Source organism: Lotus japonicus, chromosome 1, assembly GCF_012489685.1.
Source record: "Lotus japonicus ecotype B-129 chromosome 1, LjGifu_v1.2".
NCBI classification, from domain to species: Eukaryota; Viridiplantae; Streptophyta; class Magnoliopsida; order Fabales; family Fabaceae; genus Lotus; species Lotus japonicus.
This window is the reverse complement of record NC_080041.1, coordinates 106060367-106083713: the sequence shown is the minus strand read 5'-3', so window position 1 is coordinate 106083713 and position 23347 is coordinate 106060367. Positions and strand designations below refer to the sequence as shown.

Genomic DNA, 23347 nt, shown 5'->3' with positions numbered 1-23347 from the left:
GCTTAATTCGAAAAGGCCATGGATCACCCGCCATGATAAAAGTACCTTCAACTTCGTATATGGATCTGTTGGGGCAAAAATGTTTACAGCCTCGCTTCTGCACAATTGTAACTATTAATCATTGTAATCATTAATGATTAAGATTAATTTAAATAGAACATAAATACTGAAGTAAAAGAATTTACAGTGATTTCTTAGATGCAGAGGTTGTAGATGTGGAAGAGATTCTGAATCCTTCAGTTTTTCCTCTAGCAAGAAAATGACTAAGTGCAAGTTGTAAGATCAAGATTTGGTCATGTGGTACAACTCTATGTTTTGATGATAACAAGTATTTATTTGTGGATGAACAACTATGATACTCTAATGTTTGTCTTGAGTGTTTTGACAAACAGGTTCTGATTCTGACACCAGAAGATATATTCGTCAGAAGATCTGAAGATCAGAGGATCAGAAGGATCAGAGGATCAGAAGATCTGAAGATTAGAGGATCTGAAGATCAGAGGATCTGAGGATCAGAAGATCAGAGGATCAGAAGATCTGAGGATCAGAAGATCTGAAGACCAGAAGCTCTGAGGGACCAGAGGCTCTGAAGGTTCAGAAGCTCTGAAGGTCCAGAAGCAGAAGTTACGAAGGTCAGAGGATCCAAGCATCCCTCTGACTCTGATCACCAAGCTTCACAAGTTCCAACACGAAGCATTCCTCTGATCAGAAGTCATTGGTTAAAGGCAAACGTCTCTATCGAGAAGTACAAGAGCAGTGTACTATTCTGAAAAGCCTACCTACCAAGGTTCAGCCACAGCAGGTTCTGGAAGTTCCAGAAATGCCCTCCAACGGTCATATTCTCTCAACAGAAATATCCTTTGCACCTTGGACTATAAAAGGCTGAAGAAAAGAAGAAAGAAGTGTAAGAGAGAAAACAAAGAGCTGCAATACAAGAAAAGATTCAAGCCTCTACTTTCTTCATCTATTCTTATTTAGTTTACACTCAGCTTATTTAGAAGCAAACCTTTGTAAACACCAACCTCAAACAGTTGTTTGATTTTCCTTAAGGGACCGGGTAGGTCAGTATCCTTAAGAAGACTAAGAGAGTGAATCTTAGTGGTGATTCCTTTAGGAGATCAAGGTTGATCGGATCCTAGAGAAGACTAAGAGAGTGAATCTTAGTGATAGCTAGGTCAGTGTATTGTTAGTCACTTGTAGGTTTCAAGTGCAGTTGTAACAATTATCTGATTAGTGGATTGCCTTCATTCTAAGAAGGAAGAAATCACCTTAACGGGTGGACTGGATTAGCTTGAGGGATTTATCAAGTGAACCAGGATAAAATACTTGTGTGCTTCTCTCCTCTCTCTATCTTTATCCGCTGCACCATCTATCTTAGAGAAACCGAAAAGATTTACTTTAAATCTTAAGGGGAAAGTTTTTATATTGAAAACGCTATTCAACCCCCCCTTCTAGTCGTTTTTCACACCTTCAATTGGTATCAGAGCGCAAGTTCTGATTACCACACTTAACAGTGTTCAGTAGATCCGGGCCAGTGTGAAAAACTCATGGATTCCACCACTACTACAAGCAAATATCAATACAGTGCAAGACCACCTATCTTTGATGGTCAGAGATTTGATTTCTGGAAAGATAGAATCAAAAGCTTCTTTCTTGGCTTTGATCCTGATCTTTGGGATCTTGTTGTTGATGGCTACACCCCTCCTGTTGATGTACATGGTGTAAAAATCCCAAGGGAGAAGATGAGTGAAGATCAAAAGAAGGAGTTCAGAGATCATCACCGATCAAGAGCTATTCTGCAAAGTGCCATTTCATATGAAGAATATGAGAAAATCACTGATCGTGATTCCGCTAAGTGTATCCTTGATTCCTTAAAGATGACACATGAAGGAAACAAGAAGGTGAAAGAATCAAAGGCGCTGTCCTTGATCCAGAAATATGAATCCTTCATCATGGAACCTAACGAATCCATTGAGGATATGTTTTCCAGATTTCAGTCGCTCGTAGCTGGAATACGACCTCTCAACAAGAGCTACACAACTAAAGATCATGTCATAAGGGTCATCAGATGTCTTCCTGAAAGCTGGATGCCCTTGGTGACTTCAATAGAGCTCACAAGAGATGTTGAGCATATGAGTTTAGAAGAACTCATCAGCATACTGAAGTGTCATGAACTAAAGCGTGCTGAACATCAAGATCACAAGAAGAAGTCTATTGCCTTGAAATCCAAATCTGAAAAGGCTAAGGCTCTCCAAGAAGAAGGAGAAGAATCTGAAGAAGCCTCTGAAGATTCTGATGAAGATGAGCTGACTCTGATATCCAGAAAGCTCAACTGCATCTGGAAGCACAGGCAGAGCAAATACAAAGGTTCATCAAAGGACGAAAAGTCAAAGAAGCATTTCAAACCAAAGAAAAGTTTGATGGTGACTTTTGATGAATCAGAATCAGAGGATGTTGACTCTGATGGTGAAGTTCAAGGACTCATGGCTATTGTCAAAGACAAAGGAGCAGAGTCAAAGGAAGCTGTTGACTCTGACTCAGAATTAGAAGGAGATCCAGACTCTGACGATGAAAATGAGGTATTTGATTCTTTCTCAACTTCTGAACTTAAAGATGCTTTGTCTGAAATTATGGATAAATATAACTCTCTCTTGACTAAGCATAAAAGGTTGAAAAAGAATTTCTCTGCTGCCTCTGAAACTTCTTCTGAACATGAGAAAATCATATCTGATTTGAAAAATGATAACCATGCTTTAGTTAATTCTAACTCTGTGCTTAAGAATCAAATTGCTAAGTTAGAAGAAGTTATTGCCTGCGATGCCTCTGATAGTAAGCATGAATCTAAGTATGAAAAATCTTTTCAAAGATTCCTGGCTAAAAGCGTAGATAGAAGCTTGATGGCTTCATTGATCTATGGCGTGAGCAGAAATGGAATGCGTGGCATTGGGTATTCTAAACCAATTAGAAATGAGCCCTCTGTGCCTAAAGCTAAATCTTTGTATGAATGCTTTGTTCCCTCTGGTACCATATTGCCTGACCCTGTACCTGCTGAAGCTGCTAAACCTCCTCTTATAAAGGGATCTTTCTCCATGTCTAAATATCATGCAAAAATTCCTGTATATTATCCTGTTGAAAGACCCAAAGTTGTCAGAACTTCTGGGCTAACTAACAAGAAAGGACCCAGAAAGTGGGTACCTAGGGATAAGATTATATATGTTGCAGATATCTTCAATAGGTCCATCGAAACTCCAACCATGGAACCTGGACAGTGGATGCAGGCAACACATGACGGGAGAAAGGCATATGTCCCAAGATCCAAAACTTGAACCTGAAGGTGAAGTTAATCTTGGAGGCATCAGTAGAGTAAGATTTGGTCAAGTCAAAGCTAGCTGAAAAAGCTTGCAGAGATGTGCATGACCGTTTCAGAAAGAAACAAAGACTCAGAACTTGTCGAACCAGAAGCAACAACATCAGAAGATGCTACTACAACTTCTGACTTGCGTCATCAGAAGAAGAGTAGGTTCATAGCTTCTCATTCTGAAGTATCTGAAGATGAATTTTTTTTCAGAACGGAGATGTCACCAGAACCACACTTCTGCTCTCATCAGAAGATATGCTAATCAGAAGCCAAGTATCCCTTGGTATTCCTTCTGAGGGGGAGTATTTCGTCTTATGCTCTTACTATTTTTTCCCACCTTCATTCTTTTTGCTTATGACAAAAAGGGGGAGAACTGATAGTATCTTGACAACTCCTATATTATTTAGCTCAGAATCTAGATATTACTAACGTTGATATTAAGTATTAGATTCAGGGGGAGCTTAGCTCAGAATCAAGCACGAGTCTTGGATTCAGAAGGAGCAAGATAAACTATACACATCAGGATAAGTTTTAACTCTGATACCTTATACTCTAAGTGTATTCAGTTTATTTTTTAGAGTTGTTCATCAAAATACATGGTTTTGTCATCATCAAAAAGGGGGAGATTGTAAGATCAAGATTTGGTCATGTGGTACAACTCTATGTTTTGATGATAACAAGTATTTATTTGTGGATGAACAACTATGATACTCTAATGTTTGTCTTGAGTGTTTTGACAAACAGGTTCTGATTCTGACACCAGAAGATATATTCGTCAGAAGATCTGAAGATCAGAGGATCAGAAGGATCAGAGGATCAGAAGATCTGAAGATTAGAGGATCTGAAGATCAGAGGATCTGAGGATCAGAAGATCAGAGGATCAGAAGATCTGAGGATCAGAAGATCTGAAGACCAGAAGCTCTGAGGGACCAGAGGCTCTGAAGGTTCAGAAGCTCTGAAGGTCCAGAAGCAGAAGTTACGAAGGTCAGAGGATCCAAGCATCCCTCTGACTCTGATCACCAAGCTTCACAAGTTCCAACACGAAGCATTCCTCTGATCAGAAGTCATTGGTTAAAGGCAAACGTCTCTATCGAGAAGTACAAGAGCAGTGTACTATTCTGAAAAGCCTACCTACCAAGGTTCAGCCACAGCAGGTTCTGGAAGTTCCAGAAATGCCCTCCAACGGTCATATTCTCTCAACAGAAATATCCTTTGCACCTTGGACTATAAAAGGCTGAAGAAAAGAAGAAAGAAGTGTAAGAGAGAAAACAAAGAGCTGCAATACAAGAAAAGATTCAAGCCTCTACTTTCTTCATCTATTCTTATTTAGTTTACACTCAGCTTATTTAGAAGCAAACCTTTGTAAACACCAACCTCAAACAGTTGTTTGATTTTCCTTAAGGGACCGGGTAGGTCAGTATCCTTAAGAAGACTAAGAGAGTGAATCTTAGTGGTGATTCCTTTAGGAGATCAAGGTTGATCGGATCCTAGAGAAGACTAAGAGAGTGAATCTTAGTGATAGCTAAGTCAGTGTATTGTTAGTCACTTGTAGGTTTCAAGTGCAGTTGTAACAATTATCTGATTAGTGGATTGCCTTCATTCTAAGAAGGAAGAAATCACCTTAACGGGTGGACTGGATTAGCTTGAGAGATTTATCAAGTGAACCAGGATAAAATACTTGTGTGCTTCTCTCCTCTCTCTATCTTTATCCGCTGCACCATCTATCTTAGAGAAACCGAAAAGATTTACTTTAAATCTTAAGGGGAAAGTTTTTATATTGAAAACGCTATTCAACCCCCCCTTCTAGTCGTTTTTCACACCTTCACAAGTAAAAAAAATGATCCAAGATGTGAAAAATGCACTAATCTATGCTCTTTTTTATATGTATTTTTCTTTCTACTTTGCCAGTGAATCTTAGTCTGGACCATTAACATGCATAGACTTCTTGAATAACTAGTTAATTACTCACGTTTAATTTATTACCTTTTGGGGTTTTGTTTTCATCCTTGTGCTGTGGAAATTTTGGTTTTTACTCTCATCCAACTGTGCCTGTGCCGTTACTTGCTACCCACAATGAATATTAATAATGAGTACTTCATTCTATTCTATGAGTCTGAGCTTTACTTATGTGGAAACTGACAAATTACAGTAAAGCAAACATAATGATATCATGTACCAACTATACGCGAGGCACCCGTTTCATTCTTCATTGAGTGTGTATTTATATTATTCATTGTGAAAAAAAAAGTGTTGAGTGTTGTTATTAAGTTTTTGGTCCTATCCAAAGTATTGTCCCTACCAGTTGTAAAACTAATCTATCATCCCATAATCAGCACGTTAAATCGTATGGAGCTGCTATAAGTTAAACACAAATTAATTTGGTTTGTAATTGTTTAAAAGCATTTTTTATCTCAGTAATGAAATTCATACACGCCCATTAATCTTCTTTTCTAAATTTACAAAAAATATTTAATAAAGTTTAATAATATCTAATTCGCAATTATTTTCCAAATGGTAAGTCATTCAAATATTTAATAAATCAATTACTCATAGTTAATATGCAACTCTGTCAATTTATTACTCTTATGTTGTTTCTTTATTGAACATTTAGACTCAATTTTCATATTCACTCATTGTCACATAATGACAAATGAATAATGTTGATATTTAACCCAAAATAGTGTTGACATTCTTCGCAATTTGTGGTGGTTTAAAACGGCATAGACCTAAATGTCAATCAAATGCCCAATGTTACGAGAGTCTACATAGCGTAACTATTTTATTTAATACAACAATCTTCACTTACAATAGATATATATTTTCGAGTTAGGAATCAAATATGTATCACTTAATCAATCACCAATTATCGTGTGCTAAAGTTTAAATGGGACCATAGTGTAAATTCGGGTTTGCCATTTTCTTGAACAAGGATGATGCTACAAGAGCTAGACTGGGATTAAATGGAGTTCGGATTAACGGAATCCCGATTTGGGTCAGCTTTGCTAGACGCCCAATTGGTGATAAAAAAAACAGGGCAAAACAGAGTCGTCAGGAATATCACCAGATGAAGAGCAATCAGGAATCTCAAGGGAGGAAAATGAAACAAGTTTGGAAGGTGAAACATAGCAACATGAATCAGAATTCCATGTCCACTCCACATGACTACCATTGCATCTATCAAATTAAGAAGGATGATGTTGATATGATAGATAGAACGGTAGTGGCATCCTTGAGAGTGGCACAAGATCCTGTCTCTCTAAGGAACTTTCTTATAGCAAATGGAATGTTTAATGTTAATATATCACCCATGGGGGCAAAAGAAGTGGCAATGGTTTTTAACACAAGACCAGATATGTTGGAGTTTCTGAAAAAAGAGAGGGATTGGATGGGTAAGAAATTTGAATTATTTACCCCTGCAGACAAATTCTCAGTACCTACGAGACATTTGGTGTGGCTAAAACTCACAAAGGTACCCCTTGGAGCTTGGAATGAAGACTTCTTTGCCACCATTGCTAGCTTTCTAGGGACCTTCATCTGTGTTGACGAAATCACTCGGACTCATGGTAGATATGATCTAGCAAGGGTGTTAATCAGCTCTTCAGTACCGTTCATTCAGCAACAAGTGTTCAAGGTGAAGATTGATGATGAGGTAAAAGAAATCATTGTTCAAATGGATGAAAGCAATCAACAGAAGTCTCCACCCCATCAATCCGAATCAGGTTACTGTAAGATCAAGTTTTGATCTAGTAGTACAACTCTATGTTTTGATGATTACAAGTTAACCTTTTGATATGAACAATTGTGGTACTCTAACGTGTTTTTCTGAGTGTGCTATTTGCAGGTTCTGACCTCAACTCAATCTCACACAAATCAGAAGCACTGTGTATAAAGAGTGACCCAAGCAACGCTTTCGCATTCACCATGTTCAGTATGAGCAGTGGAAAAGCTTCAGAAGTTCTGAAGTTATACAAACTCTGATGTGGACTCAGTCACAGAAGTTCTGAAGATCCAGAAAGTCTGATAACCAAGAAGCACTGAAGGCTCAGATGTTCTGATGGTGTAGAAGACTCTGAAGATCCAGAAGCTGAATAGTGGAAACTCTGAAGTCCAGAAGCAAGAAACTCTGAGGCCATGTTCTTCCCTCTGAGTTCAGAATCAGAAGATACAATGGTCAGAGGATCTGTGCTTTCCCTCTGACTCTGATCAACCGGCTTCACAAGTTCCAATATGAAGCATTCCCCTGATCAGAAGTCTCCTAGGTTTAAAGGTCGCGTCGCTATCCAAGTACAAAAGCTACTGTACCTTCCTGACGACCTACCTAACGTTCTCAGCCACAGCAGAAGCTGGATTTTCCAGAACTGCCCTCCAACGGTAGCATTTCCCATGCATCGCTCAACCCTAATACTTGGAGTATATAAAGAGGCTGAAGACTGAAAGAAACGGCTAGAAGCATTCACATACGGAAGACAATCTTAAATTCTTCTAAGTTTTTCTTTCATCTGAAATTCATTGAGTTTACTATTAGCTTTTTAGAAGCAAATCTCTTGTAAACAATTCTTTGATAAACAGTTTGTTTAGTTCCTTTAGGAGATCAAGGTTGATCGGATCCTAGAGAAGACTAAGAGAGTGAATCTTAGTGTGAGCTAAGTCAGTGTAATTGTTAGTCACTTGTAGGTTTCAAGTGCAGTTGTAACTCTTACCTGATTAGTGGATTGCCTTCATTCTAAGAAGGAAGAAATCACCTTAACGGGTGGACTGGAGTAGCTTGAGTGATTTATCAAGTGAACCAGGATAAAATCCTTGTGTGCTTTTCTATCTCTTATCTTTAGCACTTAAGTTCTCGAAAGATTTGTCAAAATCTTTAAGGTGGAAGTTTTATACTGAAAACGTTATTCAAACCCCCCCTTTCTACCGTTTTTCATACCTTCAGTTACACTTCTTCCTCTGTTTCAGTTTGGAGGGACGATCGGGTTTCTGAGGAATCGGTGGTGCCGGCAACGCAGAGCTCCGACGACCTTTCTCTTCCTGATGGCGTTAATGAGACTGTTGACTCTAGTGGGCCATCTCCACCTACAGGTCAGAACCTACAGCTAGAGTGTGTGCAGAGAGAGACCTCCATCAAGCCAATTAGAAGTGATTCGTACACCTCTTTCTTGTCAAATTTTTTGAAATCACTGACAGAGGAAGGACAAAGATACATCATCAATTTGGACCTTGGGCAGATTGTAGTTTGCAGAGGTGAGTGTAATGTCCTACAGTTTTCTTTTTATGATCATATTTCCCATCATCTGCCCAAACCGCCCTGTGTGATTGTGAACCCCAACCTTCTTCTCACACACGTGAAGGCTAAGTCAACCTTTTCGCCGGCAGCACCTTTAGGTCAGGAAACGATTAGCATCTTGAAACCGGGTCAAACAGTGGGCTCCTCAAGTGGGCCATTAAATCTAATTACAACAGTTGGGCCTCAAATAAATATTTCTAGCATTTTTATTGACCTGGGTCGGGTCTCTATATCCGACCCAAATCAAGTAGCATCGTTTATCCGAAACACTGATGAAAGAGAGCTGTCGCGTGAAGTGGTCCAGGATCCTCCTATTTTCGCTGTGCCTTCACTGACCCAGGAGAGACCGACCCCGACGGTGGTCCAGCGTCGGAGGGGCCGCCCAAAGAGCTCCAACGCTCAGCTCTTGCATCATAGCCGCGCTCCCCAAGCTGCCTCTTCGACCCATGTTGTTGCTACTAGTGTGCATGAATCCGAGGTGTTAGAAGGGGATCGAAATCTTCAATCATCTGAAGACAACATTCTCACTAGGGCCAGAAGGGCTTATCTAGTGGGTTCTAGAGTGGGAGTGGTTTTCAATTGCTCAGAGGAAGAAGCTATTGAAGGATTCAAGAAACAAATTCAGGCGCGTAGATCAAATAGAAGGTGAGGCTATATTTCGGTGAAGAGAAATTGGTTCACTGGTATCGTTAGCGGTTTGGGGAAATCGAAGAAAAGAAATGTGTTAAAGAGGCTTTGAAGAAGCTATTTTTTGACTCAAGGAGTTTTATGCGCAAGGGGCTTCCGGATCAAAACAGATGATTCATGAAATAAAATTCTTCTGGCTTGGGTCGAGATATAAGTCGAACATGCTGGCCTCTGATTTGCAGGATGCCCTTTATTTTTCTCATCATACAAGCAGTTTTGGCATGTGTTTTGTCACCTATTGTAAAGGTCTGGCTGCTTTTGATTTGGGCTAGTGGGCATAGGGAGTTGCAGGTTTTCTTGGAGCTGCAGGAAAACACTTTATGGTGTCGCTAATCCTCCAGTCTTTCGATTTACAAGAGCTGGATTTCATAGAAAGATTCAATGTCCCATCTCAGAGTGGTAGAATTAAGTCTCGTTAGAGTAACCATTTCAGATCCTTTCAATTTGGACCACGTTGTGTGCTCACTTTGGCAAGCTTTGCCATCTTGTAAACGAAGAGTTAATTGAGTAGCTATCGTGATGCCTAGGCCTCACCAAACTTACAAGAATTTTCCAAGGATATAGCTGATCTTTCAATTCCTCTTTACACATTGCTACGAGGCCCTTAGATTGAGCACTTTTCTGGTTGTGGTGGGGTGGAATGCTGATTATTGGTTGTGGTGAACATTGGCTCATGACTTTGGGGCCTATTCTTATTGCTGGGTGTTGCTTTTTTCAGTGCAATTCTGCTTTTTAGTTCTTTCCTATGTAGTTGTTTTAGTTTAGTCTTTTCTTTGTTTCAATTCATGTATGGTTTCAGTTCTCTTTTCTCACTTGGGAGAGATTGTTCCCAAGTTTTTTTATCTATTTATATATAATGTCTTTTGTTTTCAAAAAAAAATAATAAAAAAAACCATTTTAAACCATTCTAACAATTTTATATAGTTCTTTAAAAAAAACAATTTTATATAGTAAAATATATATAAAACAAAACAGTCACATAAGCATCAGTTTAAACATGACAATGAACATTCTTGCATTTCTCAATATAAAATCTCTAAAAGAGCACACTCATTTTAAAATTAATCTATATATGATTCAAGAAGCGAGGGAAGAAATTCATTTCCAGTAACATCCTCATCATCTTTATCTCTAAGGCATGAGATCATTATGTCATGTAAGCTGGGCACTGAAAAAAGTTGACATGAATCACAATTTAAGCTGGCGTAAATCACAATTTTTGCCTTAAAATATGATGAAGCTAAGATTGTCTTAATTACATGTTATATTAGTATTTAAACCTCAATCATTATGTGTAATTCTAGAAGCATGATTAATTTCAGATATTTAGAGGCTTGTGATGCTTTCTCTAATAAATAATTATAACGTAAATTTGAAAATTCATTATTATCTAATATGAGATATGACATTATTCATTGAACTTTATGAGAAATGACAACAATAAGGAGAGCATGAACAAATTCATTTCAGGAGGATTCAATGACCTCACTAAAGAAAGAGGTCATTGATGAGGAGGGCCTAAGAAATTGTCATTTCAGGAGGATTCAATGACCTCACTTAAGAAAGAGGTCATTGATGAGGAGGGCCTAAGAAATTGTCATTCTCATGACGTACACTTCCATTATTTTCGCCATCTTTGGAGCTCCCTCCATTAGATCCTCTTGCACTCTTCACCTTCTTTGCATCCTTCTTCTGAAAGATGCGATAAACAGACCATTTTGCTATCTGCATTTTGAGTTTACAAAGTCTAGTGATCTGATAATTCTGATAATGGATAAAACAAAAGAAAACAACATTGATAATGATCCTACCTACCAACTAACCATTTTCATATGAAAACTCAAAATACATTACTCTAAATCTGCTCTGTTTTGAAAATGGTAATTTTTTTATATATCATTTCTTTACCTTAGATGGGTTAGAAATTAGCACAAGGCGGAACTCATGCATCACCCATTTAATCCTCCTAGCACATACTCCTTCCACTTCCCAGAAAATCAGGGTATTCCTCTTCCCAATCACTTGGTTGTTTCGAGGAATATGAACGTCTTTGCCTTTCTCCACAACCCTCCATTGGCCACTCCCAGCAACTCTCATATCAAGGCTTTCAAGGTCACGCCCCATGGTGTTGTAGAAGAAACACTCATTGAAAATCTTCCCATCTACAAAGATAGGAAAACCAAAATTAAATTAATTAATTAAGATCACTATCTTGGTTCAATTCCAACTTGAAAATAACACATAAAAATTTCATGGGACATGAAAAAAATTGATTCTTTTTTATGTTACGTGACAAAATACTCTCTAGGTCAGTACAAGGGCCATGAAATATTAAAATGCTCATTGAACATTGAAAAAAGAGAGAATTAAAAAGAAAATGCCAACCTCCTCCAGGAAGCCTTCAAGGCTCCGTCCGAAACACATCAAAATTTGGGATGATTTGAACAGGAAGAGGTTGAGCAAAGACTCTCCTCTTTAAGTAGAAATCCACAAGAACCTCATCAGTGGGGTCGAACTTGTACCCTGGTAGCAAACTAACACCACCATCCATCTCATAAGTTATGAGGCCGACCTCCAACTCAAAGGATGTCATCCCAAGGGAAGAATGAGATTATTTGAAATATTTGGGTGAACCGCTGTAGTAAACTCACGTTGTTAGGACATCAATATATAGTTGCAAGATATGTAGTAATGATTGTGTCTTACAGAAAGTGTTAGTGATGCAAGAGAGCGAGGGATTGGAGGTAGAGAGAAATAGAGAAGCATGACAAAACTATATTCTATTATGTATGATATGCGTAATGCTATAAAGCACAAAATTTTTAGGCACGATTAGGCACGACACAATTGTTTTATTTTTTTAAAAATAAAAACCATTTTTAAATGAATAAAATAAGAAACCTTTAAGGATGCACTTTCGTCAGGGTCGTGCAACCCAACATTCTTGGTACTAAATATATATAACCAACTCACCTGAGGTTATATGGCCTTCTCTAGCGTGGGTTCTCCTTCAATTCTTTGCTGCTGCTTTTCTATGCTTGGTTTTAGGTCGGGTCTTTAATCTTTATGGGTGTTTTTCTTTTGGTCTTCGGGTGGTGTTCCTTTTCTCTTCCTGCGTGCTTTTGTTGTTGCTTTGGGTGAGCTTTTCTTGACTATTTATAATTCTTGAATTTTCTACAAAAATATCAATAATTATGTTAATTACTACATTAGTTACAAATTAAAATGTACTTATTGACTTTTAATATTTTAATAATGAAAAAGTTATATAAAAAATTCCGATTTGGCATGTGGGCAATTTATTGATTTTTAGGACATTAAAATTGAAAACGTAAATGTTAAAACAATATTTTGCCAAAAACGTTATTTTTTATTGAGTTCTCAAAAGCGATTTTTTACCATAAAAGATACAAATTAAAGTAAACGGTTATAAAACTAAGGTAATTTAAAATTTAAATAAATTCAAATTTTATACATAATAATTCATTATTAATTTCCAAAAATCAAATATACTAATAAGGTTATAAAATGATCTCAAGAATAGAAAATTATTAGTTAATATTTTTATTTTATCATGGATTTAAATATTCTTTAATATTTTTATGATAAAAAAAATTGAAAGTTACAAAGAGGGGATTTTTTATTTTATTTTTTTGAAAGTTGAAAGTTAGAAGAATAAATATATAAATTGGATTTAATTTTGAAATCTATTTGTAGACTTTTTTCAAATGCTTCAATAATATGTGTAAATCATAAATGTTTTTGACTTAACTTTTATTAAGAAAAGAAAAAATAACAAAAAATAAAATACTGAAAAGGAAATAAGTTGATGTTAACTAAAACGGAAAACAACAAGAAGAAAAGAAAAGTAGTGATAGAGAAGATTAGGCTTAGAGGTTCTGCAGCAAGAAGTTGTTGTTTCAGTTTTAAGGAGTGAGTAAGCTCAATTTGAATTGGGGAAGATTTTATATGATAATAACTATTGGACTTCTTTGAGTTTGATCCTTTATTTGAGTTTCTGTTTCTCTTTTTTCTATGTTCTGTAATTTAGATTGATGTGTAGCTTCCTTGTCAAGTTTTCTAAAAAAGTTATATATATATATATATATATATATATATATATATATTAATATAGTATATAGATATATGTTTATAATGTTTTTACCCAATATCTCATTTTTAGGAAATATATCAAAATTTATTATTATAAAGTTATTTTATAATTATTCTATAAGGATTAATTTTAAAAATATATTTTAAAGTTAGAAATGAATAATATAATTGGAAACTTCTTTGAAATATATATTAAGAATAAAAAATAAAAAAAATCTTCAATTGTTCCATTATTGTTTACATGAATATTATTTTTTTGTGTATACTTTTGTTTTAAAAATATATTTTAAAGTTAGAAGGTAAATAATATAGTTGGAAAATCATTTTAAATGTTACTATATTTTTTTTTTGAAGGTTAAGTAATTTCATTAAACTGCCAAAGGCAAACCAATAAATTATTTTAAGTGTTACTATATTACGCGTGAATCATAAATTTTTTGTTGACTTTTAAAATTATTTTCTACATGAATAATTTTTTATGTATATTTATAGTTAAAAAATGTGGCAAATTGATTTTTTTAAAATTTAACCTAAAATAATAATATAGAATATATTTTTATTTTAATAAAATACATTTAAATATAATTCATTTAATTTCATAATATAATAACAATTCATTATAAAATCTAAAGCAAATGTTATTTTTGTTACTAGAGGAAGAGATTTAATTCAAATTTGAAAAAAATACAAATTTAATACATAGGTTTTCACAACTAAATTCAAAAAATATATAAATTTAACTTATACTTTAGTATTAATTAAATCTTAATGAAGAGTTTAATTATTATTAATTAGTTGGTGATGAGTTGATGGAAAAACAGTAATGAGTGTATTGAATTTTTTTGGGAGTGTATTGAATATGAACTAATCTCTTCTAAGTGGAGATGCACAAAATATCCAAGGCAATGAGTATAAGAAACCAGAACGACAAGAACCAAATAACACATAATAACATCAGAATTATTTGTTTTACATCTAATTCTTGTCCATAAAACACAAAGAACTATTGAAGGATATTCATCCAAAATAAAAATTAGGATAATCATATTCATTTCATGCCAACATAACATACACGATTGAAGACATTCATATTCAAATACAAATTCAGAACAAAGCATCACCTTATACTGGTTCTTCAGCACATAACCAGATCACAAAAGCACAAAACCCATAGCAACCGTAATGATCAAGCAAACTTAAACACACACACACACCCCAAAAACAACAAAGATTGGAAACAGGGCATGCTCTGCAAAACCCTTTTCAATATCCAATCAAAATCACATTTCTCGGCAAACCCACTTGATTTTATGAGAAAATAAGCGAAACCCAGATGATAAAAAATTCGAATATTTCAAAGTAACGTACCTTTGCTTTTATACAACAGTTTCAGAGAAAATGGCGCTAGCTTCAACAGCAAGCGATGAAAAGGGAACAGAATGAACACTGAGCCACTCTTTTTGGATTCAGGTGAGAATGTGCGTGCAAGAAACAAAGCAACAGTTTCTAGTTCGTTGAGCTTGTTTCTTCACTGCGCGTTTGTTTGTTGCAGAATGCAAAAGAGAAGAACATGTTATTTTATTTTAGTTGTGAATGGTTTTCAATTTTATAATAATAATATTATTGTTTTTTTGGAAAGTGAAATATTAATTTTCTTAATGTACCTGGTATTTTATTTTGAAAGGATGTACCTTTTTAACTCTTATGGAAATTTTTATTCAAAATTAGCATGCATTAAATTTTTATTTGCCACCGTTGAACAAAATTTCAAGATGTTTCCTAAAGTTTTGTTGATTTTTAAATTTATATTTATGTTTTAATTTATTTTCTTTTTTGAATGGATGTTTTAATTTATTTTCATACATGTCTGAATTTCAAATTTTGAATTGTTGACGGGAAAATTAATTAAATTGTTTTAACGGATAATTAATAGTGATGAATCAGTTTTTTTGTTATGAAAATGAAAACAAACTGAATACCTGACTTGGAAATTTTCCAAAATTGAGGTTAAGGGTAATAACTAGGATTCTCACACCAACGGGCACTTTTTCAGTTTTCATTTTTTCTTATCATTTATTATTAGTGTAAATGTAATTTATTACTCTAATTTGAATTGTGTTTTATTTTAGTCTTCAAGTTTTTAAAGCCTTTAATTTTTAATTAATTAATTTAATATTACGGTCAAATTTTTATTTAAAAGTAAAACTCAAAAATTCTCATTCCTTTTCTAGATATATGAAAGGTTGTGATCGATATGAGATATTTTTTTTTTTTGATAGGCTAATGCTATTTGTTAATTGTTAGTAAATTAGTTCCTTCATCAGCATTCGAACCCTGATCCTTCACCCTGCAAATCTCTCTATTCCCTTAGCTTACAAAGTGAGCTACCCTTCCCCCCGATCGATATGAGATATATAATATTAATAAATTTAAAGGGTTCAAAAAAAGTTAAAAATTAGTGAATATTTGATAAAATTTGAAAATTTTGATATATGTGAAATTAGGATATGAAGAGAAAATATTTGATACTTTTCTATTTTGAATCGTTGTATTGCTTGGTAAATTTTGAATAGTAGAATATTCATATACATAGTAATTTCTTTTATCCAAATGCAATTTTTAACAATAAAATTACAAACTCTATCAACCCAAAACAAAATTGTCAACCTTCACAATACAATTTAAGGTTTGAACTGCAAACCCTTACAAAAACACCCTACTATTCAAGTTCAATACAAACATATGACTAGTGTTGTGTCTTGTGTGTGGTAAATGAAATTCAACCTAACTTTCATATTTATAATAACTCATCATTTCTTTTTTCTTCATACTACTCAACGTGGACTTAAATTAGTACTTACTTTTTCTACTTCTTTCTTCTTCACATGACTTAATGTGAAACTTCGTACTCACATGCAAGACTTATATATATCCCATGCATCATGTGGTGCAGTGGAGTACTGGATGGCTTCATTTGGACATGCTTTGTTAATTCAGATTGTATCATTTATAAAATACAGAGAGTTTTGCTCATGTGGTCGCGTAATATTCAACGGGAAACTTCCTATTGCACTCATGAACTGAAATCACTATAAGAGGCTAAAAGGCGAAATTCTACAACACATTATAAGTTCAATCTACACCTTTAAATTATATGCATTTTTTACCATAACTTCAAAACTTAAACTAATAAACAAAGTATTAAAAAATAGCAGGAGAAATCATCAAAAAAATCTGGAAGGAGAACAAAAGAGGAACTTTAAAGGAAACAAGGGAAGAATTGATGTGTTCTTTTGTTATTTTCTATAATGTTAGATGAGTTATGCTTTCCTCTTCTCTGAGTTATAAGCAGCTAAACTAATCCAAGTACAATTGTAAATTATATTGGTGACTTCTGGAGTTGCGTAATAATGCTAACTTAGGAACGTCATTATAGAAGTTATCTTCTCCCCTCCCTTAAATTCAAGAATTTTCTCAGGAACACGTTAATGTAGAGGGATTTCAGTACCCTTTTAACTGAATCCATAATTTTATTTTATTGTATGAAGAGTACTGGACAGGTCCCGCCAAACAAAATACTTGTGAGACCTTAACGTTAGGACAACGCTGGGCAAGGCGAGTCAGCAGAGGAGCTCGTTAGTGTCCAGATAGGCTTAGTTAGGCGTATGGGTCGATACTAAGGCCCAATAGACCATAGACAAGGCCCAAATGTAATAGATTTAAGTTTAGGGTTCAGCCCCACTATAAAAGGCTAACCCCATTCATAATAAAGGAGGTTCTCTCTTTGGCATAACGATGGATTCCAATCCTACCATAAACCCTAGAGAAAGGTCCTCATTGTTCATGTAAGAACATTTTGGCGCCCACCGTTTGTCACTCTCAAAACATTTGGTTGTTGGTGGTATTTGAACTTTATTTCTAGATTACATGTTTAGCGAATTAATGATAAGTTCAAAAGTATGATTTTACAAGTCAATATCTTCAATACTCGCATGATTCTCCATGGCTATATGTTGGGCTGAGAACATGTCACTGCGTCGTTAGGAACGACACTGTGCAACAAATTTTGGCGGCTTGATCTCGTCATATTATCATTGTCATCTTGGAGTAAAGACGCGCTTCGCCTTCATGCTTCAGACTCGGCGTCTTGCGGGCATGTGGACTGGTCAGATACTTCCCACATGTGATGATCTCTTCAGACATGGGTGCATGGGTGGTAGAAAATGTATTTATTAGTCGCTTTTGTGACGGGTTGTATGTTCATTACGCCAGTATTGGCACTTGTATTTATTAGTCGCTTTATGGCGAGTTGTATGTCTACTACGCCATGTTGGCGACCTATATGCTTTATAGAGGGCACACATCACTTTCAAAGTCGAGATTAGAACAGTGTAACCTGGAAGGCTAGTTGTGGGGGGACACCCGGGGGTATTGGTCGTGACCGCCAGTCGAAGGGTTATCTCCATAACGAGTCGTCTAAGGGCGGCACACGTTCTTTGAGACTTGAGACAATTAGGACACACTCATTCTTCAGACTCGACGTCTTGCGGGCATGTGGACATGTCTCGTCCTATGTTGGCGGGTCGGGACCTGATACTAAAGACGCACTTCATCCTTCTGCACAAGGACTCAACGTCTTGCGGGCATGTGGACAGGTCCCGCCAAACAAGATACTTGCGAGACCTTAACGTTAGACAACGTTGGGCAAGGCGAGTCAACAGAGGAGCTCGTTAGTGTTCAGATAGGCTTAGTTCGGCGTATGGGTCGATACTAAGGCCCAATAGACCATAAACAAGGCTCAAATGTAATAGATTTAGGTTCAGGGTTCAGCCCCACTGTAAAAGGCTAACCCCCATTCATAATAAATGAGGTTCTCTCTTTGGCATAATGATGGATTCCAATCCTACCATAAACCTAGAGAAAGATCCTCATTGTTCATGTAAGAACAAGTACATACAAAAACTCTCTCTTTTTAGAAGGTACTAGAGCAATGCTTGTGAGTGTGATAGAGTAAATGACAACATGTAACCAACTTTATCCCTCTTCAACCAACAAGTAGTAGAATTATTACTTGTAAAATACCGATTAACAAATTATAACATTTCTAACTCATTTATAACATCATTAGTCGACTTAGGATGAGGTTAAATATCCCCATGAGTTAAGTTAGATAACCTATTGTCAATCAAAATAGAAAACATCGTTTTTTGTAAAAGAAAAAATGAAAAAATCTTCTTTAATATTTGTAAAAAAAAAAACTTTTTTAATCAAATAAATGCTTCCTCCATTTAAAGGACTACTTTTAGGAATAAGACTTTATTCGATAATAGCCATCTTGCTAGGAAGCCCATTGGAGAGTCCAATATTTATCCATCTCTACGTTAAGCCTAGCAATTTGACCAAATTAAGGTCTTATTTATAGGTTTAATGAAATAAGTTCAAATTAACTTATTATAAGTAGATATAAACGTTTAATTAAGAAACTTAAAATAAGCTCAAAAGAGATTGCATCATAAACATACCCAAACACTTACATGAGTGCATGTGTTATAGGATAAACTCAAATAAACCTTTTCAAATGCAGCCTAAATGAATGAATAGAGTTTCCTTTGAAAATGTTAAATTTCCATACTGCTTTCAACTTTGTGCAACCATAAATGCAAGATACATTTGCAACAAGTATGGAAGACCTTCCATTTCCAGGCAGCTGCCATCCAATACTTATTATGTAACCGGATAAACCACTGAAGTAATATATAATTACAATTAGCAAAAATAAAACTATAAAGCAGTATCTTAAGGAAAATATATATGTGACCATGAAACAATATAATAGCTTTTTTAATAGCGATCCACTTCAAAACATCAGGTCTGGTTTTAATCCTTGCAAAGCAGAAGAATGTACAACCCCAGGATCTCAATTGATAATTTCTCGGACAAGCCAATCCAAACTAGGATATGCAAAGTACAAGATGAGAAATGATGGGAGAGCAAAGAGAATAGTAATAACTATATACAGTGCCAAAATGGCTGCACTGGCAGGTATTGCATATAACACAATCAAAAGAAATATAATGATCAATGGGAACTTTGCTGTCAAGTGAACAAACAAAACCAGTGACTTCCGCAGAGAAGTATGCAGTCTTTCCATTCTGAGGTGATTACCGGTATTGCCGTTAAATTGGTTGGAATTTGACAACTCTGGATGATGAACTTGTCTTCTCCGAGGGTTTCCAAGGCTTAGTTGGCTTCCCATAGTTGAATTCTCTTTACCAGGCCAGACTGGTTGATCATCCCCACAGCGAGTTGAATGTGGCGTTGCTCTGTCACCATTCATGCTCTCAACCATCCAAAGAAGAAAATAGTTCTTGCGAGGGAATTTCAAATTTCCCTGATGAACTAAACGGAAAGATAAAATGTTGCACCAGGGGCAGGAGATAAAAAGTGGAAGCTGAATTGGAAGAGTTGGGAATTTCACCATAGCCCATTGCAGTCCCAGGATGCAATTTTTACAGAGGGTGTGGCCACACCATAAAAAGTAAGGAACGTTTTCAACAATGTTAAAAGATTCCCAGCATATTGGGCATTCTAGCCCTTCCTCCCTGGTCGTCATAGAAGTCTCATCGTCAGAGCATTCTGAAGCGGAGTGAGTTGGCTTTAGACAATCATTTTTCAGACCTACACTTCCAGAAATGCAACTTGATGCAAAGTTCCACATTCTGAATCACGTCACAATAGGTAAAATTCTCAAGTAACAGGCACCATTGGAGTTTGGAACATGTGAATTGCAACAAAGTATACCAAGTTTAAACCTGAACGAAAATAAGTGTCAGAAAGCTTCCTGTAACACCCTCATACAATACTAAGAAATGTTGTATTAACAGAAATGAAATAACTGTTTGAAGTACATCATCATATGCAGATACCAAAGATCATAAATGTGAACTCATGTCAATTTTACACATGCATTTCATACACTTTCTATAAGAATAAACAACTGGGAAATAAAGTTGGATGTCATAATCCATGACTACCATTTTTTCAATGCAAAGATTTCAACCATAACAACACCACATGGTACATACTACATACATTTAAACAATCCATAAAGCATAATCAATTACAAATAAATTAGTTCGTATAATAGTACTATACTACATTATACTAAGCAGGTATGAAAGTAGTTTCTTTCACTTTTTACACCAAAACATGGCCATAAAACCTAGTAGACTTTTTAACCTGAAAAACAATTTAGGCCTACCTCAGAAAATGGGTAGTATCAAGAATGAGTAAATAGTCAAATTATTCCTAAGAAATACAAATATTTTCATTTTCATCCTTGAACAGTGAAATATATGATCAAGGTCCTTGAATGCCATTTTTTCCATCAAACTAGTCCAGTCTTTAAGATATATAATTCATCCGTCAAATTAGTTCCCAAAAGAATTCAAGTGAGAACAATCATTCAGGAGTATCATAACATGTTAAGTGCATGTTTGGTTTTCAGTTGATGCCAACAGAACTCCAGCGGAGCTCCTTTCACGTTGGGCACCTCGTGACGTGCAATCTCGATTTCCAATGCACCAAAAAGGGTTTTCAACCGAAAACCAAACAGGCACTTCAGCCCTAATTTGATCCTTCACTCTTATCTATATTTCAACATATAAGCTGCAAGAAAGTCATTGCACAATAGTAAATCCAGTAACCACATACCCGACAACAGATATTTGACACAAAAAAGGAAAGTAAACTTTCAAGACAATATTTGGATGTAAAGGAAAAAATGAGGCATTATCAAATAACCCCTAAAACAATTTACAAACATTGACATTGTGAAACACACACCATTTCAGATTATCATTTCATAATCTTTGATATCCCTTCCCAGCTCCCAAACCCAAACAAACCCTTTTCACAGCATGCTCCGAATTCCAACAATTTTCACAAAATTAGCTCATTGAACCAACATGATCATAACATAACATCCAATTTAGCTCAAGATATCATTGACAAGATTTACAAATGTGAAATCCGAATGAGGCATGCAATTAAAATGGAATTGAAGTCATTGCAAACAAAATGTGAAGATGGATCGAAAGAGATAATGGAAATCGTACCTTAAGGTGGAAGCTCTGAGAGGAAAAATTGACGTTAGGGAGAGATTTAAAGAGGAAAAAAGGACAGAGGAGTCAAATGAATGTTTGTTTGTAACAACGTTTTCAGGGTGGAGACAGAAGATAGCTATGGAGTTTTGTTTTGATGATCGGATCCAAGTGGCAGACAAAACGACGCCGTGTAGACTATGTGAATTGTTTTATGATTTTCAGTTTAGAATAGGAGTTATAATGAGACAAAAAAATTAATAATAATAGGAGTTATATATTTTTTTGAAATGTGTGGCAATGACAAAAAGAAGTGGGGCAATGAAAGGGTTTGAGTGGGTTTTTTTTTTTTTAATATAGACAAATGTTAGTTATTATTAATGTTAGTAAATTAGTTATCCTCAAGTTTCGAATCCCGGACCCTTCACCCTCCCAAACCCTTATGTCCCGTAACTTTTACCATTTGAACTAACCTTGAGAGAGAAGGGTTTGAGTGGGTGAGTTGATTAAAAGTTGATAGAATGAGAATAGGTTCAAACTCAACACTGAATTGACTATAAGAGGTGACACATCATATTTTTATTAGATATAGAGATGACGCTTATACATAGACATTTACATGTTCCCGAAGGTCAGCTCAAGTGGTAAGAGTAGGGTTGAGCAACGGGCAGGTTTGGTCGGATTCAGGAAAATTTTGGCCCAACCAACTGAATCCGGACTAAAATAATACAGGCCCGTGGCCGACCATGGTTCACTTCAGGTTAACCGGGTCCGGGTTAAGCGGGTGAACGAATTATTCGGGTGAGTTCACACGGGTTTTTAAGCCCAATCACTTCTTTGGCCAAAAAAATTCACAAGAACTGATGGAGAAAAAACACAGAAGGAAGAACCCTAATTTTAGGTGAACCTAAACCCCAAACATGCATAGATCTGTTTCTAATCAAGCCTATCCTCTTGCTGAACAACTGAGTTGTTGATGACCTTCCCTCTCTGTTGGACCAGCTTGCCACTAGCGTCTTTGATTTGTATCTCACTCATGCCACCGCTTCCATGGTCTTCATCATCTTTGTTTATAAGCTTGAAAGATGAGCTCCTTACTTCAACTCGAAACATGATCGATGCATCACCACAAGCAAAGAGAACTGGGATGATGGGTTAGAGAGAGTTGCTCAAGATCTGCTTACCCCTTTCCTTTACAATGCTTTCTCGCAACCCACATCTCACTTACACTTTAGATTACATTTCTTATTCCAATGCCTTTTGGATTTTACCATTGAATATGTAGAATCTACCACTTCTTATTCTTGAGTTTCATTTTTACTATTCGTAAAGAACAACCAATCAGATTGCGCCAGCTGTCATTTATTTTTGTTTTTCCGAATTAGAAATGACGTCGTTTCTATCTCCAGACTCTTTCTCCCCATCTCCAATCAACCATAGCTGGCTTAGTGTGTTTTCCTTCCCTTTCTACCCACTCTGCCGTCCTTCTTCATCACCTTCCTTCCAATCAACCTTAGCTGGCTTACTTTTTTCACCCACTTCTCACCAAATCCATCAATTGCGTCCTTTTCGATTGAGGCTTTCCTTTCATCCGCCTGTTGTTGTTTGCCTCCGTATATGGTGGAACCATTCATGGTTCTACACCTTAAACTATCCATTGTCCATTCGTTATTCTTTCAATACTGTTCATTTTTGTTGCTCTTCGCCGATTTTTCGTCATCAGATGCGTCGCCTGCCGCCCGGTCACATTAGTTGAGTACCACACGACATGGATTGGTGGAGCCATATCAACATGTTAGCTTCCCT

At 35.9% G+C, this 23347-nt stretch overlaps 2 protein-coding genes across 2 annotated transcripts; both read right to left on the bottom strand.

The window, feature by feature from the left end:
- Positions 1-10895: 10895 nt before the first annotated feature.
- On the bottom strand, positions 10896-11450 carry LOC130717294 (NAC domain-containing protein 83-like). The gene is made up of 2 exons (XM_057567477.1): positions 11235-11450; positions 10896-11090 (listed from the first exon to the last, which is right to left on the bottom strand). Exons 1-2 carry the CDS (start codon positions 11448-11450, stop codon positions 10896-10898), a joined length of 411 nt encoding a protein of 136 aa, XP_057423460.1.
- A 7662-nt stretch (positions 11451-19112) lies between these two features.
- LOC130728803 (uncharacterized) lies at positions 19113-21719 on the bottom strand. The gene is made up of 2 exons (XM_057580371.1): positions 21557-21719; positions 19113-20251 (listed from the first exon to the last, which is right to left on the bottom strand). Exon 2 carries the CDS (start codon positions 20155-20157, stop codon positions 19357-19359), a length of 801 nt encoding a protein of 266 aa, XP_057436354.1. The 5' UTR covers positions 20158-20251; positions 21557-21719; the 3' UTR covers positions 19113-19356.
- Positions 21720-23347: the final 1628 nt, after the last annotated feature.